The 16,704-nt window shown below is 35.5% G+C and overlaps 1 protein-coding gene across 3 annotated transcripts in view; it reads left to right on the plus strand.

The window, feature by feature from the left end:
• LOC118277959 (protein trachealess) overlaps window positions 1-16,704 on the plus strand; it is a 172,482-nt gene that overhangs the window by 3,810 nt on the left and 151,968 nt on the right. For all 3 annotated transcript variants that reach the window (XM_050700310.1, XM_050700311.1, XM_050700313.1), the window contains exon 2: window positions 1,584-1,910. In XM_050700310.1, the coding sequence (XP_050556267.1) occupies window positions 1,756-1,910 (155 nt within the window). In that variant the 5' untranslated portion in view covers window positions 1,584-1,755. The remainder of the gene's footprint in view (window positions 1-1,583; window positions 1,911-16,704) is intronic.

Genomic DNA, 16,704 nt, shown 5'->3' on the forward strand with positions numbered 1-16,704 from the left:
ATGGCGGTGTAAATACTAATACTTAATACTAATGAAAATATAGAATACTAGCAAAGCCAGCGAACTTCGTTTCGCCACCTGCTCTTTTCTAGTTTTTTTTTTATTTTCTTTGCTATAAACATCACGGAACCCGTTACCTTTCCATCGAATGCAAAACCGTGGAAATCGGTTCGTGCGATCTGGAGTTATAGCGTCAGGAAGGAAAACCCGACTTATTTTTATATAATAGATAATTGCTGTTGTTTATAGAAGAGGTGTTTATTCTGCCCAATATACTGCTCACCTTCTCTAAATAAGACTTCTATAAGATAATGGCAATGATAAATGTGGAAGATATAGTTCTGGTCCATCTCTGATGTTGGTATAAGCCGGTTAATGAGCTGACGGATCATCTGATGGTACCCATGGCAATCGCCACCGCCCAAAATATGATACATGTGAAAGTTTGTGAGATTGTGTGGTTATAAGTGCGTTGCCAAAATATTATAAATGTGAATGAAGGGATCGGTATGAAATAAGGAACAGGAGTAGATTGTGGTCTGGAATAACACATAGGCTACTTTTTATCCTACGGAAACGCGAGCGAAGCCACGGGCAGATCTTAGTAAATTATATCAGTAAAGATTACATAAGTAAGCCTTCAAGTGACCGAAGTAACGAAGTTAGTTACAGTAATGATTTGGAAAGTCGAGGCTGGAAACACTCAATTTTCTGCACAAATTAGATTTGGGAGAAAAAAGAAGTATTTTAAAAGATTATTTTATTTTATTTGTGAATTCGCAATCCTCCGTGTTTTTAGGCAAACTTTATTGAGGTGTTGTTGTACCGAAATACAGTATTAGGAAAGTTTGGTCGAGATTCGATCTCTTTTGAAATGTATTAGTAGTAGATATCATTATCATCAACCATCTATAAGTAGCCACTGCTGACCAAAGGCTTCTTCTCACACAGAGAAGGTTTGAGCATTAATCACCACACTTGCTCAATGCGGGTTGGCGATTTTAAATTTATAATTAGAAATTATAAACCCAGGTTTCCTTACGATGTTTTCCTTCACCGTTTGTCAGTGGTGTCTAAATAATCTTTGAAAGTACATATAACTCGGAAAAAGTCACATTGGTACTTGTCGTTGGTAGGTTTCGACCCCGCAGTCTCAGTATTAAATACATATAGAGGATGGTAGAGCCATCTTATCTACTAGGGATAAATGAGTAGCGAACTGGGTGTCACATTTAAAATGCATCATCAATGCATTCATCTCCTTCGAAAAGTAAGAGACGTAATGTTTTGATGTTAAATATAATTTGTCTAACTAAATATGGAGTGCATCTGTCTTGTAGAAAAAAAAGCCAGTAAAGCGTTTAATATTCTTGAATAGCTAGCATATCTGTAAAATTTTTAGTTCTTCAGCCCTGCATAGGTGTGAACATTATTATCATACTAATGAAGTTACTACATATTTTGAACTTACTAGGCAACAGACCATAAATATTGACACCAATTTGAGACACTAAATATTTCCCATAAACATTTTAATTGCTGACACATAGCTTAGGTATTAATTTATCAAAACCTTTTTACAGCAAAACCTATTTGGAAGGGAAAAAACGAAAACTATTTTAAACATGGAACACCAAATATGGCGTAGTTTGACAGTTAAAATGTGATTTAAAAATGGAACAGTGTGTAAAGAGAAGTCGGTTAATGAATTTGAAAGTGGAACTTACAGTGATTTTGAATATGGAACTATAAGTAATGATGGAGCATCCTGGAGGTTTCGCGTCTTCACCATGGGCCGCCATGCTGGGCCATGGCATGCATGGCATGATGCAACATGAGTACTCCCATGCGCACGCGCATGCATCGATGCCGATGGATCTTCATGTGCCGCAGCCGTTTCCTTATTACCGGTGAGTACTTTTGATTTGACTTTTGTCATGGATCTATGAACTATGCAATCGAATTGAGTGTTATATTGTATTGATACAAATATCTTAACATATAATAAACCTTTATGTCGACTGAGCTAGCTAAACTGCCAAGACAAAACATGCCTATATCTGCATGTTTTGTACTTGGCAGTTAGTGGGATAAATTCCCCTTAGCCCACAGAATAGAAAATTCCAACTAGACTGAAACCCAGCCTTTTTGCCTTTATGGGAAGTCACGTCACCATTTAAATCATAGACAAAAAGGGAACTCGATTCAAATCCCACCTCCACATACCTTCTGCTTAACAAGCCGTTTCCGCTCAAGGATTGGTAGTTTTTTGAGGCACACGGCAATTAAAGCTTAATTAACAATTATAACACTATCCAATAAGCATAGGGAATTTACATGTTAATAAGGTCGAGATTCGTTTGAAAAAATAGTGTGTGGTTAAAAAGTGGTGAGTCAGATATGGTTAGTTATTAGGGCTGGATGCCGTCGGCTGCGCAGGCGCAGGTTTTTGCGCGCGCGCATAAGTTACGCGGCATAGCGCACGCTTGTGGAAATTATTGGAGTATTGTGTGTGTGTATGTGTGTGTTTGTGGGAGTGTTGTTGTGTGTGACAGGTCTAGAGATGATTCTATCGTGTTACATTGTTGACTTTGACTGTCTTATTGGGTTCCCTTCTAAGTTAGATAGAGGATTAAGGAACCAATATAGGTTAATCAAATTATTTGTTAAAGTTAAAGTCAAATCATCTATTCCAATTAAATCATAAATAGGTAGTTTTGATATGTCAACAGATAAAGAAATAATAGTCTGTCGTATTTATTTAGTAAAATATTAATAATAACGACACCTCTCAAGCCAAAATCCATCATGCCGTTTAGGCTGCAGAGCGTGCCAAACAATTATACATACATACATACATACTCTCGAAAAACATAACCCTCCTTCTGGCGCAGTCGGGTAAAAAGGAGACGAAAACTAGGTACAAGCAAAAACTAGAATGTTATACCGAAACAAACAACCGTGAAATAAACACATTTTAACAACTAATAGAAATAAAAAATGCACTGTATTTGGAGAATACAGTGCATCACCAAAAAAAAAGCTTAAAAATCTACAAACAAAAACGGACCTAACTGCATAAAATAACTACATACAAGAATAATAATATTTCCTATGGGATAAAATTGCTAATTCCCTAGTTGAAAGCAGGTTATAGGGTTATATTATGGACAGTGGGCCATCATAATACCATTTTTGGTAGAAACAGCCCTATAAAATGTAGGCTTTAATGTAATTTTTTTATAAATGTTCAGATGTTCGTCCAAGAGTTAGGAATATCGATATTATAATGGTTGTTGAAGAAATAATTATATAATTCTATGAACAAAACTTTATTTAGACTTTTAACTTTTTATTTTAGTAACTACATAGTTGCCATCCGCGGCTTTGTCTAAGAAAGCTTGTAGTTTATACTACTCTTACACAATTGTTTCCTTACTATCTATCATCAGAAACTAAACCCACTTAAAACCGCTATATTATCGCTTCGTTAAGCGTAAGAGAACATCAAACAATTACATTTTCATCAGAGAAACTGACAGGTTTGAAGTTATTTTCAATTTAAAAAGCAGTGGTTCAATTTAAATTTAGAATCCTTTTGAAACACCCATTGTTACTTAGAGGTCAATTGATATTAACATGTAACACACAACATATTAACGTGACTTCGGCTCGAAAATCAGGAGTAGGAACGGGGTGGTTTTTAGTCAGTAAGTGTCTGACACTCCTTCTCGCCTTGCCCAAGACGGGGGAAGTTATATGAATTTTTATCCCACAAAAAAAAACTGCTGTTAAATCTCCTCGTGAGTCTCGTAAGAGTCGACTAAGAGACAACAAATTTGTCAGTGGCCCATGATACTCCAGCAGTGAACTCTCAAGGGTTGTCGATCTTGATTTTGTAATACAATTGGAGGTTAGGTCCAGTTTGCATTAGGCAAGAGACGCAAAGAGACTTTGAGTTTAATATCCTGTATAAATTACCATAACATGGATAGCAGAACCGTGCATGTAATAAAACATCTCTGAAAGATTTTTCCTTGCTTTAGTTTTGGGAAATTAAATCTCTCAATTTCATCACACACAGACCTACACTTTCAAATCCTGTCACCAAGTTCTAAGAATTCATCATTCAAGTTGCTGATGAGCTAATTAGTCTGTCTGTCTGTCCGTTTATTATGTCATCACGTTTTGTCTTCATATTTGGATGTGTGCAATTTGCATGTCCAGCCAATTGAAGTTTTTGTTCCGTTGCCATTTCAGTAGGTACCCTATTATGCAGTTTCGGACGCATGTAAGAAATGCTTTTTTGAGTGTGAGAGAAATGTTTCACTTTTCTCGTTTTCAGATGACACACAAATTCTCGAAAGATGTTGCCAGTGTTAAAATCTAGGATTTTGTAAACCATTTCATGGGTTTACATAATACAAAGTTTGATAATTTTTAAGAGAAGGGTTTTATAAGATTCTAGCGTAGATAAAGATGATGAGGTAATAATAGATTAAACACTTATGTGTTATTCCAGATTATAATCTACCCCTGTTCCAAATTTTATCTCAATCCCTTCAGCCGTTTTGACGTGATTGAGTAACAAACATACACACAAAGTCACAAACTTTCGCATTTTATAATATTAGTAAGATTGTAAGATGTCTTTAATTAAGTAAGTTCTAATTTTAATTTTAAAAAGCCCTACAAGAACTTTTTTAAACCTCAAAAAAAAAAATACAGATCTATTCGATCTCCGAAGAACAATTTTTTTCTATAAAAATCTCATCATTTCATATGAGGCGAAAATTCCCATCTAAACCGCGGCTGAGCAAAAATCGATTTCATCTTAATATCGATCCCCAATCGAATGCGGTTCCAATGACAGTGATCACGTGTCGTCGGTCGCCACTAATGCCCGTTCGCACTATAATCTGCGCGTACGCAGTCCGAAATTACGGACCAAAATGGCGGCAAGGTTGTCATTTGGCGCGCCGGAGTTGTAGTCAATCCTAATTATACGGACAAGTTATAGTAAAATGCTGTTCCGATCTTTACTTCCTTTGCCTTTTTTCGGATGAATCGAATTATTTTTTTGTCTATTCGATAAAAAAGTAGTTCCGTTTGTCTGGCAAATTGGAGTGGTTTTTGTTTTAACTAATGTATTTCTTAGGATTTGATTCATTCAAACGGTAGTTAGCGGTTTGTTCCTGGTCATTGATCTGATGGTCACTACAGTGTCGGTTGTATTTTACCTGGTTGATTTTGATTCTTCATTAAGTATTTTCTATTTGTCATCAACTTTTTATAATGGGCAGCTTCAAGCTAGCCGTTCTATTCTATATCTCTCTTGTGTCCAGTGACCATATCTATAATTAGATTTGTTGTTATGATGACTTCTGATTGCGTGAAAGGGCTTGAGAAGATCTTTTTGTGGTGTGTAGGAGAACCAAGCTTTTTCGCCTTCCCAATATTCCCGATCCGCGATTCCCAAATAACCCTTAAATACCTAACCCCCAAAAGGCCGGCAACGCACATGTAATGCCTCTGGCGGTTAAGGTATCCATGGGCGGTGGCCATCAGGTTTACGGGCTTGTACCCTAAAAAACGTAAAAATATTTTCTTACAAGCATAAAAAGGGTCTAACATACAAGTAAAATCACCAATAAAAACAATTTCAAAAGATCTCCTTTCAAATGACAGCTGTATTTGGTTTGTTCCTTGTGGGACCACATCATTAGCGCCTGTCGTCGATTGGCCAAACCACGCTTCCCCTAATCATCAATAATTAATGACAAAACCTTCCCTCCTTTTGAGGCAAACAAACAGAATCCACCATTTTTGTATTTAGATATTCTTTATTTGAACAAATTTCTCAGATTGTTCAAAAAACGATTTCGTCGTGTGCACTTAATTACAGTTTTTGGTTTTATTTAAGCAACTTTATTGCGAAATGATAAGGTTGAGAATCCGATAAACGAATACAGATCGGGGTAGCTTGATGTGCTGCAGTTTTGATCCTTAGTAAACATCGGAACACCAGGTGAGATTTTTAATTAGATTTTATGAAACTACGTGATGCGAATTCAAACATTACCTTTATTTACCTTTTATAGGACTAAGCGTCAGCTTCTCAATCTTTCCTAGAATACCTGTCATATTATAGAAGAAATATGTGCGCCATGACTATAATAATACAAATTGCATGGATATTAAACTATCCGCCGCTAACAATGACATTCTTTCACCGATGAAAACCTACAGTTTCACTTTTTACCAGTTTCCTGTAACCACACATTTGCGGCAATTCCATTGGGCATTTAACTTCATAAGGGCTGGCTGACATTCACCATAAATGGGCTTCAAAAGAGTCAGAAGCGTCATAAATCGATGGCCGATACGAAAAACTGTACTATCTACAATTGCCTCCTTAATTCCTCTTACTGTGCACTGATCGTAAAATACGTCACAATTAGTCGCTAAAGACTCGGCTCACTCATATAAAAAAGTATTTATTTGTAAAAAAAAGTATCTCAGCTCTAATATATGGACCGATTTTATTTCCAAATGAGGTTTTATACGTGTAGATAAAGGTGGAGCGCTGTTCATTTTTACTTTTTAAATCCAATTTGCCGAAGGAATTGATTACGTTCAGCCTAATTATCGGTTAGGATATTTCGTAATGAGGTTTGATAAAAAATAGATAGCCTACACGCTATAGATAAGACGTGGTTTACTTTATGGGTGATTAATATATTTTGCTTTGATTAGCAAATATAATTAAGTCTTTCGACTAGTTGGGTTTAGTTTAGTAACTAAAAATAGAATCTAGTTTCTAAGTTGAGTAATTGTTGGTGACTTTATTTAATCAGTTCTTGATTTTTTTATCCATTATATGATGATTCGGTACAGAACCACGATACAGTAGGTACTTAATATCATTAATAAAAGCGACTTGATAGGCTTAGATAAGGGCAAAATTGAGTCTAATGCAAATCACTTCAATGATTCTCCAAATGCATTCTGGACACGAAAGCATCATGCACTTACATCATTTAGTTAAATAGCTAAACAGTCAAAATCACCTTGCTCTTTAAACCAAAAAAACTTCAATATTTACACCAGATAATGGTATTCAAGCCCCCGGTTCACGGCTTAATTGCCCCATAGAAATTAATGTTATTATAGCAGGCTTGTCCATGAGATTGTCAGTGAATAGTCGCGATTAGTGTTAAGATACTGATAATAAGGTCCGTGCCCCATTCATGGCCGTGTGCCGGAGATCGGCATTAGGGAGCTGTGCTTCATTATGGAGATTTCTTTTTTAATAAGGTTTTTAAAGTGCGTTTCTATGTGAAAATGTAAATATTAAAGGGTTGTTTTGTGAAGTGCTGCCTAAGATTTTTTGACAATACATGCGCTGCTCTATAGATGAAGTATTAAAGTACTATTTTTAGTAACTGAAACCTTTTTTAGATTCCATGACGTTTAGATCACTTCATTCCTGATGAGTTGCATTTTTTTATGTGATATGTAACAGGATTTGCGGTTCGATAACGGTATTGGGACATTCAACCTCCTAAAGCAGCTCCAATTCCCGTATGCTAGGATCTACAGTAGATACAACCATGAAAACACCGAAACACTGAAGTCTGGCGCATCAGAGAGACATGAATAACTGTTTAGGATTTCGCAACGAAATTAATCAGGAGAAATAATTAGAGGAGAATAAAAATAAAACGATAGGTTACACTTGATGAATTGCATGTTAAAATACTCGTAATAGAGAAAATCTAAACCCATTTCACAAAAATGCGAAACAAATCCTGAAACCTGTAGGTTGAATGGTTGAAAATGCGACTGCTAGTAGTCGCATTTTCAACCATTCAACCTACAAAGCAATTGAAGAATATGTACTGTCATGGAAAACAGAAAATCTTTTACATTTTAGCCCGAGGAAGGTTATTTAGATAACCACAGAACTAACAATTATGCGGTTACCGACAGTTTAGCAAATAACTGCTGAGATGTTGACAGTATAGTTACATAGTTAACTCTTAACCCTACATTTCCTTGTTAACCGTCATTATTCACTAGAAAGTCTAATTATTTTGCATAGTACTATGAACGATGGGAACTTTTGTCATTTGCAATTAGAAATGGTATTTTGTTATGAGCCCTTAGAATTGTTATCTATGATGATTAAGTAAACTTGTTACGCACACAACGTCACGCCTTTTTATCCCCGATAGGGTAGGCAGAGATGCACATTACGGCACGTAATGTCGCTATTACGATGTACACCCACTTTTCACTATTTCTGTTATAAGTCCCATGTAATAGGAGGTGAGCCTATTGCCATACACTGGGCACAACACCAGGCTCCGTGCTACCACTGAGAAATTTTCGAAAAACCAAATAAAAGTCTAATAATACTTTGCACGACCCGGGAATGGAACCCGAGACTCCTTGTCCGGTAGTCACACATGCGACCATTCGACCAATGAGGCAGTCTTGTTACTGCTAGGTAAAATATAATAAATATCAGCATAGTATAGTGACGTGACAATTAATTTTCTGCGATCAATTATGAAATGATAATCGCACGCGGCAACGACTAATCGCCCGTCTGCTAATACGACAATAATGACAACTCCATATACAGCCCAATTGTCGCAAAAATGACAAAAACATCGCGACATTTTTTTTAAAAACAATTAATTTATTGTACCTTAACGGTGCCATAAAAGAATACTAAATTACTCCACCTACCCTTTAGCCAATTTAAAAAATAAATTTCTTTAGCTATAATTGCTGGGTGAACGAAGGCTTGGTGAATTTGCGACTTTGCGACATTCCTTGGGGGAAGGAATAAAAAGTGCGAATAAAAGAAATGTGCCAAAAGGGATGCAGGGCAATTGGGTACAAATGAAAGGGCACCGGACTGAGCACGGAATTAGGAAAACATTGGGACTAGAGATGCTATGGAGAGTGCCTGTGGTGTGATTTGTTTTTGGAAGGTAGAGATGGATATTTGTGTTTGGTGGTCGAATTTAGAGCAATAGTTTATGTGTAGGTACAATTAACAACAATATCTATTGAGGTGTTTCAATGTGTAAAAATCAATTAAATCGGAGTGTTTCATATTGATTGTTGGACGTCTTAATTTTCTATCAAGCTTATTAAAATACTTTTGTGTAATGATAGTCAAAATACGGATAAGCGCTAGGCTTCGTAAAAGCACTCAACCGCACTTGGTAACCAATATAATTATGATTGTTTTAAAGATTGTCACCATACAGTTATCAAATTCATTTTCATTAGATCCAATCTTCAATATCAACCTCAACAAATCAAATCTCAAATAATAATAATAAAAATCCACCACACAGCATCTCCATCCTCCCCATACTCCTATTTGCAGAGACTGCAATGGGCTACCAAATGGGGTGTAAGAAATTAAAAGCTGCTCAGCGCTCAGCCGCCTCACTGTGTCGCCCGTCTGCCTCACTGTGTCGCCCGTCTGCCTCACTGTGTCGCCTCACTGTGTCGCCCGTCTGCCCCGCCCCAGCTTTATTAGCAGACGCAGATTATACTCGCTTTTTAAACGCAGAATTAGGCAAATGTTTTACTAAACTGTTATTGTTCTAGAATATTTGGAGAATGTATTGCGTTGGTGTTATGGTGTTAATGTTTTTTTTAGGGGATGATAATTGTGAGTAATTAAGAAGGGATAATTTATATTATTCGGAAAAAATGTCCTATATTTAATTTGTGTTCTTGTGTTTACTACTTGGTGTAGAAATATAAGTTTGAAACACTGACACGTCGTTACCTAGCGGGTTTACCGGGGCTTCAGCTCGAAAAGCAGGTGTAACAACGAGGTGGTTTTTAGTCAGTAAGAGTCTGACGTTCCCTCTTGCGTTGCCTAAGGCGGAAGAAATCATTGGATGATTTCTCCCCCTCAAAAAACCCATCTCTTTGTGAAAGAGTGGAGAAAAGTACGGATTACATTAGCTATTGAAGTAAAGCTCTACTTTCTAGTCTCAAGTCACACCGGGACTCTTGTCTTTATAATCGTGAGCGTTGAAAGTAATAGAGACTTCTTCAAATAGAGTAAGCCATAGTAGTTAAAAATTCGCAATAGTTTTTAAACGAATAGATTTGTTTTTTAAATATCCGGTATACTTAAATAGGTACCTAAGTAGGTACTATAAAGTACCATAGTCCCACCTCCGTACGCAAATATAGCACGTACGTTAAGTCGCGTGCGCACAATAACATTTATTTATTCGATAAAACAAATTGGCTTTAATAAAGTGTGACTTTTGTCACGTTGCCGTGTCCCAACTAATGTTCCTCATAAATTATACCCGTCTTCTGTACTCAGCCTTATTTTATTGGAATTTATACCTTCGTCTTTATAGAATAAGGTTGAATTTTAATTTTTGTATTTGGTTGTGGAATATAGTTCTCGATATGTGTAGAAGTATGATCGATTTTGTGAGGAATGAATTTCAATCTTATTATGTTTTAAATAAATGTGATTTTAATTTGTTTTTGTAATAGAACACACTATAGAATTCGAAAAACTTTTTAAAAATCAAAAATTTATTGAATTGTACTTGTAATTTATTAATTGAATTTTTGTGAGGAATGAATTTCAATCTTATTATGTTTTAAATAAATGTGATTTTAATTTGTTTTTGTAATAGAACACACTTTATGGAATTCGAACGACTTTTTAAAAGTTAATAATTTATTATTAAAATTGTAAGGACACATGATTAGCAAAAATAGACCTTAGTATTGTTAAATAATAAAGTTGCAATTTGATACTTTACCATATCAAAACAAAAAAATATTTAAGATTTGTTCATAAGTATGTACATATGTGACTCAGTTGTGAATATAGACTATACAGCCTCTTTTGTTCCATAAATTGACACAAAAATCCATTGTTCTTTCTTAGAAAACTATGATCGAATACATAAATTGTTTGGGAAATCCCATACATTTGAGATTTTCCTACTCATTAACGCATTGAGTCATACAATTACCTAATTACTTCGAAATATAATAGTTGTTCCACTTGTAGTTTTAGGTAGTATCTTTAAAATAAGTGTCATTAGGTGATCTAATAGAAGGTCTTTTTATGGGTCATTATGGATCAAACCCCCATATGCTCCCAAAACCGCTGCAAATCCTGTAAGCCAGGATCTACAGTAGATACAACCATGAAAACACCGGAACACTGAAGTCCGGCGCGTCCCAAGGACATGAATGACTGTCTTGGATCCCGCAACGAAATAAATCAAAAGATATTATTAGAGGAGAAGAAAAAGAAAACGATAGTTTCTACTTCCCTCGGCGAATTTAATGCAGAAGACAGAAGAAAGTAATAGAAGGCTAATAGGAGGTCTACTAACTAAATATTAATTAACCCAATTATTATAGTGTAAGGAAACGTCGTCGGTTTGACGTTTGTCGAACTGTCAAATTCAATTGACAGGATAAGACAAACGACACTTCCGCCTAATTTCGCTGGAGACTTCATCGCGACCGGCGCATCACACTTTCGGATCGTATTTTAATTTGTGTCTAGCTAGAAATTGATAACATTTGATAATAACAACTATTGTTTTTATTGAGTATTTGTGGTAGTAATATTAAATCTAATTCGTAAGTTGTAGAGGTGCTTTCATTTTCCTTAGCCACTTTATTAATTGGGTTGACTCAAAATCTAGGACGTCCTATCCAACACCAAATAGGCCATTTTAAAAACATTTCCTTTCCATAATTCAATCTACATAATTCTTAAAAGGTAGCAACACTAAAACTGCTCCTTAATAAATAAAAGTTAAATAAAATACGAAAAAATAAAACAATCAGAGTCATTAATTAACTGAATACACAGGTTATAAATAACTTTCGCTCCGTCCCTATCGATAGCGCTTCCATTCACAAATTATTCAAAATTATTCGAAAAACAAAACCAGACCCTTTGATTAATCGACGCCATTGCTTTCCGAACTCCTTTGAAATCGACAAACATAATTTTACCATCAAAACAACAAAATTTATAGAATAATAAACCTTATGTAAACAACATAACGTTTAAAACAAATGCAAAACTAATTTTGTAATTCGAAAAACAAATTCGTAGTAAATGTAAGTGTGAAATCAGTTTCAGACGCGAAAGGGTTTAGTTTTATCGGGCTAGTTATTGCAAATTAAGCTTAAAATCAATGTGGGTAGGGTTGTGTTTTAATTGGGGTTTTCAATTTTGAGGTTATGTGTCAAAAGTTTGAGATATAAGCGCGCGCCGCCCGCCGGCAGAAAACGACGCACATAGATTACGTTCGGATTCACGCTGCGACGGCTGTGCTGTTGTTTATTTGTTTATCCTTGTCTCTGAGAAGGTTTTATTTGTTAATAATTATTTTGATGTCTCTTTTAGTCGGTAGTTGTTCATCTTAATTTAAGTGGATTATTATTGTTACGTGTTATTCCATTGTATTATGATATGGCTTAATAAATAGTATGGCTTTGTCAGTTAGGAACCATAGATTATGTATGTCAATAAAATCACAAGAAAAGTGGGTTCTCTAGAAATAAAGAATTTAAAAATTTTGGATGCACTGTGTGAGCTATAAGTAAACTTCAATAGAAGGGCAGACTTGACACTGAGTGCCTAGTTAGAGCTAGAGCTGCTCAAATTTTTGGAACATGGGTAGATAATTCATCGAATATGTTAAATAATCTCTCTGCCTCTCTCATTCAGAGAATAAGTGAGATATTATGTGTTTTTATGATATAAGCCGGTATACGAGCAGAAGGACGGAACCTGATGGTAAGTATTCACCACCGTTCATGGACACCATTTCTTTTGGGTGTTAGGAATTTAAGGGTGAACAGTGGGGAATTGGGAAGATTAGAAAATGGGGTAATTTGGGCTTCCGGTAACCTCACTTACACAACGTAAGCTTTATTTCACGTCGGTTTTCTTTGAGGCCGTGGTATCACTCCGGTAGAGACGGCCTATTCGTGCCGAAGCATGGCTCTCCCACACTTAAATAATAAAAAAAAAAATAACCAAACAGTATAAGATATTCGCTTTATTTATTTATATCGTTGGTATCTTTTGGATAAAGCCGAACATTCAGTACAGTGTACACTTAATTAGTACAATCTTAACTTTATGCGTTCCAGATTACTATGGTAATACGTACGTTCGACTTAGTAACCGCCGGCGTAAGTGGCGTCCTTTCGATTTGTTAGTCGATTAGATAAATTAATATTTACTCTGCATACATGAATATTGATGATAGGTGTTTTTCTACATGTTTTTGGGGTACTACGTCATTTTGTGACGTAGATGTGTTGTTTTTTTTTTTGGTGTTGTAATGGGTTATGCAGTTTCTATGTGCTTATGGTGAAGATTATGTGATTGTTACAGGTGGTGACGATAGATTTAGGTTAGGTTTTAAGTGTGGGAGCGATGATTCGGCACGAATGGGCCGGCTCAACCGAGGTGATACCATGGCCTCACATAAAACTGATGTGGAACAATGATTGCGTTGTATTTTGTCGTGTGACTTCTAACCTCACGATTAGCGGAGCAAGGATCCTCAAATTCCTAACCCCTAAAACTCCTAAGCTTCCTATTTTATATAGATGAGGCTTACATACTAGCGCTGAACTATCACAGGTCATTGATCATGATGATAATTATGATAAGGAATTACCTATTCTTGACAAAATATAGTTAAGTACTTACTTAAATAATAAATTAATAGGTAGTATATGCAGCCTTGACTTTGTGACGTATATCCATTTATTTAATCAATTATTTTAGACAAATCAATATTTGCATTACAGCTCGATAACAAATTCTATATTCTACCGTTCCGATGTCAAAGAAACGTCATTTTTGACAAAGAACTGTGACGTCAATAGTATTTACTTTTTTACAACGCTTTGCAATGTGCAAAGACAAATGAATAGCGATATTCGTATTTATGATTAAATTAAATTATTCTTGTTATGACTTAAAAATATTTGGGCAAATATACTACAAAAAGATGAATGAAATAGGAATTAGTTTAGTTTGTTGATTTGACAACATTTTTGCTTTTTGATTATATTAGCATACATTTAAATATTTTTATTCATTCAATAATAGATGACTATAGACCACAGATTAAACGTCGGATTGTTGACTTTTTGTTGGCCTTCAAAGTCAAGTACACTTGTCATCATCATAATGGTTCAGGTTCAACATGCACTTGTAACGTCTTTGGTGATTCGGGTGTCCATGGGCGGCGGCGATTGCTTACCATCAGGTGATCCGTCTGCTCTTATACTGGCTTATACCATAAAGAAAGTTAGATTTGTGACGACTTAGTTAAAGAATTGCCCTGTTTAAATCCAAAATTAGAAAGGAATATGAGGTTTATAATGGAAAGAAGTTATAGTTTTTTATTTCGTTTTTGCCTATAAGTGGGTACCATACCTACATACGTACATAACCTCACGCCTGTCTCCCATAGAGGTAGGCAGAGACAATAAAACGCCAACCATCTACATATCACATTACAATTTTTCTAGAAATTAACTGCCAAGACATTTTAAATTTGCAACCCAAAGGTGTAAGTCCATTTTAATAAATAAAACAACCATTACAAACGTCTCAGGCATTAATATTAATTTATTTTCGACAATTAACTATTAATTGCAAGTTAGTTATTATCTTTAACTGCCCTTTATAGTTATTTAACAACTTTTATTAACATTACAAGACACTAACTGAGGTTTTTATTAACACTTAACCATTTGTATTGCAGTTATTTTAATATTAAACGCTTGGAAAGTGTAAAATAAATACTGGTATTGCGATAACGAAGAGATTTTAGTGCTTATAATTAATTTTATGTTTAGATTTCTGTTCTAAGGATAGTTCTGGAGATAGGTTTAGGCTTTAGTCGAGGTCCGTATTAACGATGTGTGTACAAAGGTGATAATATTTTATTAAATGTAATTTCTATTTGCTTATTTAGAGGTTGTGTGATAGAACTGAGAATAGGAAAGGTTTTATTAGGGTTCTCAATTACCTACGAATTACTGCTTTTGGAACGTTTTTTTATTAATAATACTGGCATGGGAATTAAAATCTTGCGAGGTTGTGCCTCAAGCAAGATCTAGCGAGATTGGCAGTTTTGTATGTGTTTTTGCAAATAATCATAACATTTGAATAATTTAGGTGAAAATAATACATACGATTATAAGATAAACGATACATTAAAAAAAAAACGTTGCCCTACATTAGGATTTTCTCCTGTGTCGTGGGTGCGTTTACAAACATACAAGTTCTCAAACACATGACACCCAGACCCGAAACAACAATTTATGGATCGCACAAAGAGTTGCTCCTTGCGGAAATCGAACCCGCTACACGTTGCGTGGCAGCCTGATGCCCTGCCACCGACCATGCAGTCGTATATGTAAACCACAATTACAGATATCCGTAGGTACAGATCAAAACAAATTGTAGGTACGATAGTGTTGCACTGTATCGATAATTTCGAACGTAATCTGTCATCGAATGAATCGAAACATAATCGAACGATTTCGCCACACGCAGCCAATCAGACGCACCGATGAGATCCAATGTAAGGATGTGGTGCAAGTTGTAAGATATAGCGATTTACTTAGTTTAACATTTGAAACCTTTAACTGGTGAACATACATGCCTTTTATATGGTTTTCATTGTAGGTACATAAGATAAGAACTTGTTATTATATTGAAATGAAGAAGAAAGATAAGTTATAATGGACGATTATGACAGTATTTTCTTTTAAGGATAAGAAAGTCCAGGTGAACATTTGAACGATTAATTTCTTTAGAGTTTACTCAACTAAAATAGCTAATCTTGTCAATGGAATCTTTAGAATTATACTAGTGAAAAACGAACCAATCCTAGAATGAAAGCTACAGACTTTTTGTACTCTAATCAATACCCATTACCAAACGCCTCAACCTTTCCCTTGTACCATCCCCCTCTCAATATGTAGCCAGAAACACGCCGCCCTGTAATTCCAATACTTACGAACATTATCCAGGGATAGCACTATTATAATGTATTAAGGAATATTATTTTATGGCTGCCTCGACGCGTTATAGCCGTTTTGTGCGCAGCTAAAAATACCGACACCATGTAACCACCTTTATGGATATCGATATCGGTATAATAGTCCGCACAAATTATGCACGTCACTAATTTTATTTGTTGAATTTCGTTCGGGTTGTATTGAGTTATTTTAGGGGGTTTGTCACTTCTGAAATTAGTGGTGTGGTCTATTCGATGTGGATTGCTAAATATTGTGTAATTTCTTGTTTAAAAAAGCTTTTTTATTCAATTTGATTTAAAACTGGTGAATTAAGTCCGCCTTTTATCCCAGAAGCGGTAGGCAGAGGTGCACATTACGGCATGAATTGCCGTAATTTTTACCATTAACAGCCGTAACTTTTCATCATTTGTGTTATAAGTCCCATGTAATATGGGGTGAGCCTATTGCCATATACTGGGTACAATTCCAGACTCCGTGCTATTACTGAGAAATTTTCAAAAAACCGAAAAAAGCCCAGCAATACTTTGCCCGACACGGGAATCGAACCAGAGACCCGATGCCCGGCAGTCGCACTAGCGACCACTACCC

The sequence above is a fragment of the Spodoptera frugiperda genome, chromosome 18 (assembly GCF_023101765.2).
Source record: "Spodoptera frugiperda isolate SF20-4 chromosome 18, AGI-APGP_CSIRO_Sfru_2.0, whole genome shotgun sequence".
Classification (NCBI taxonomy): Eukaryota; Metazoa; Arthropoda; class Insecta; order Lepidoptera; family Noctuidae; genus Spodoptera; species Spodoptera frugiperda.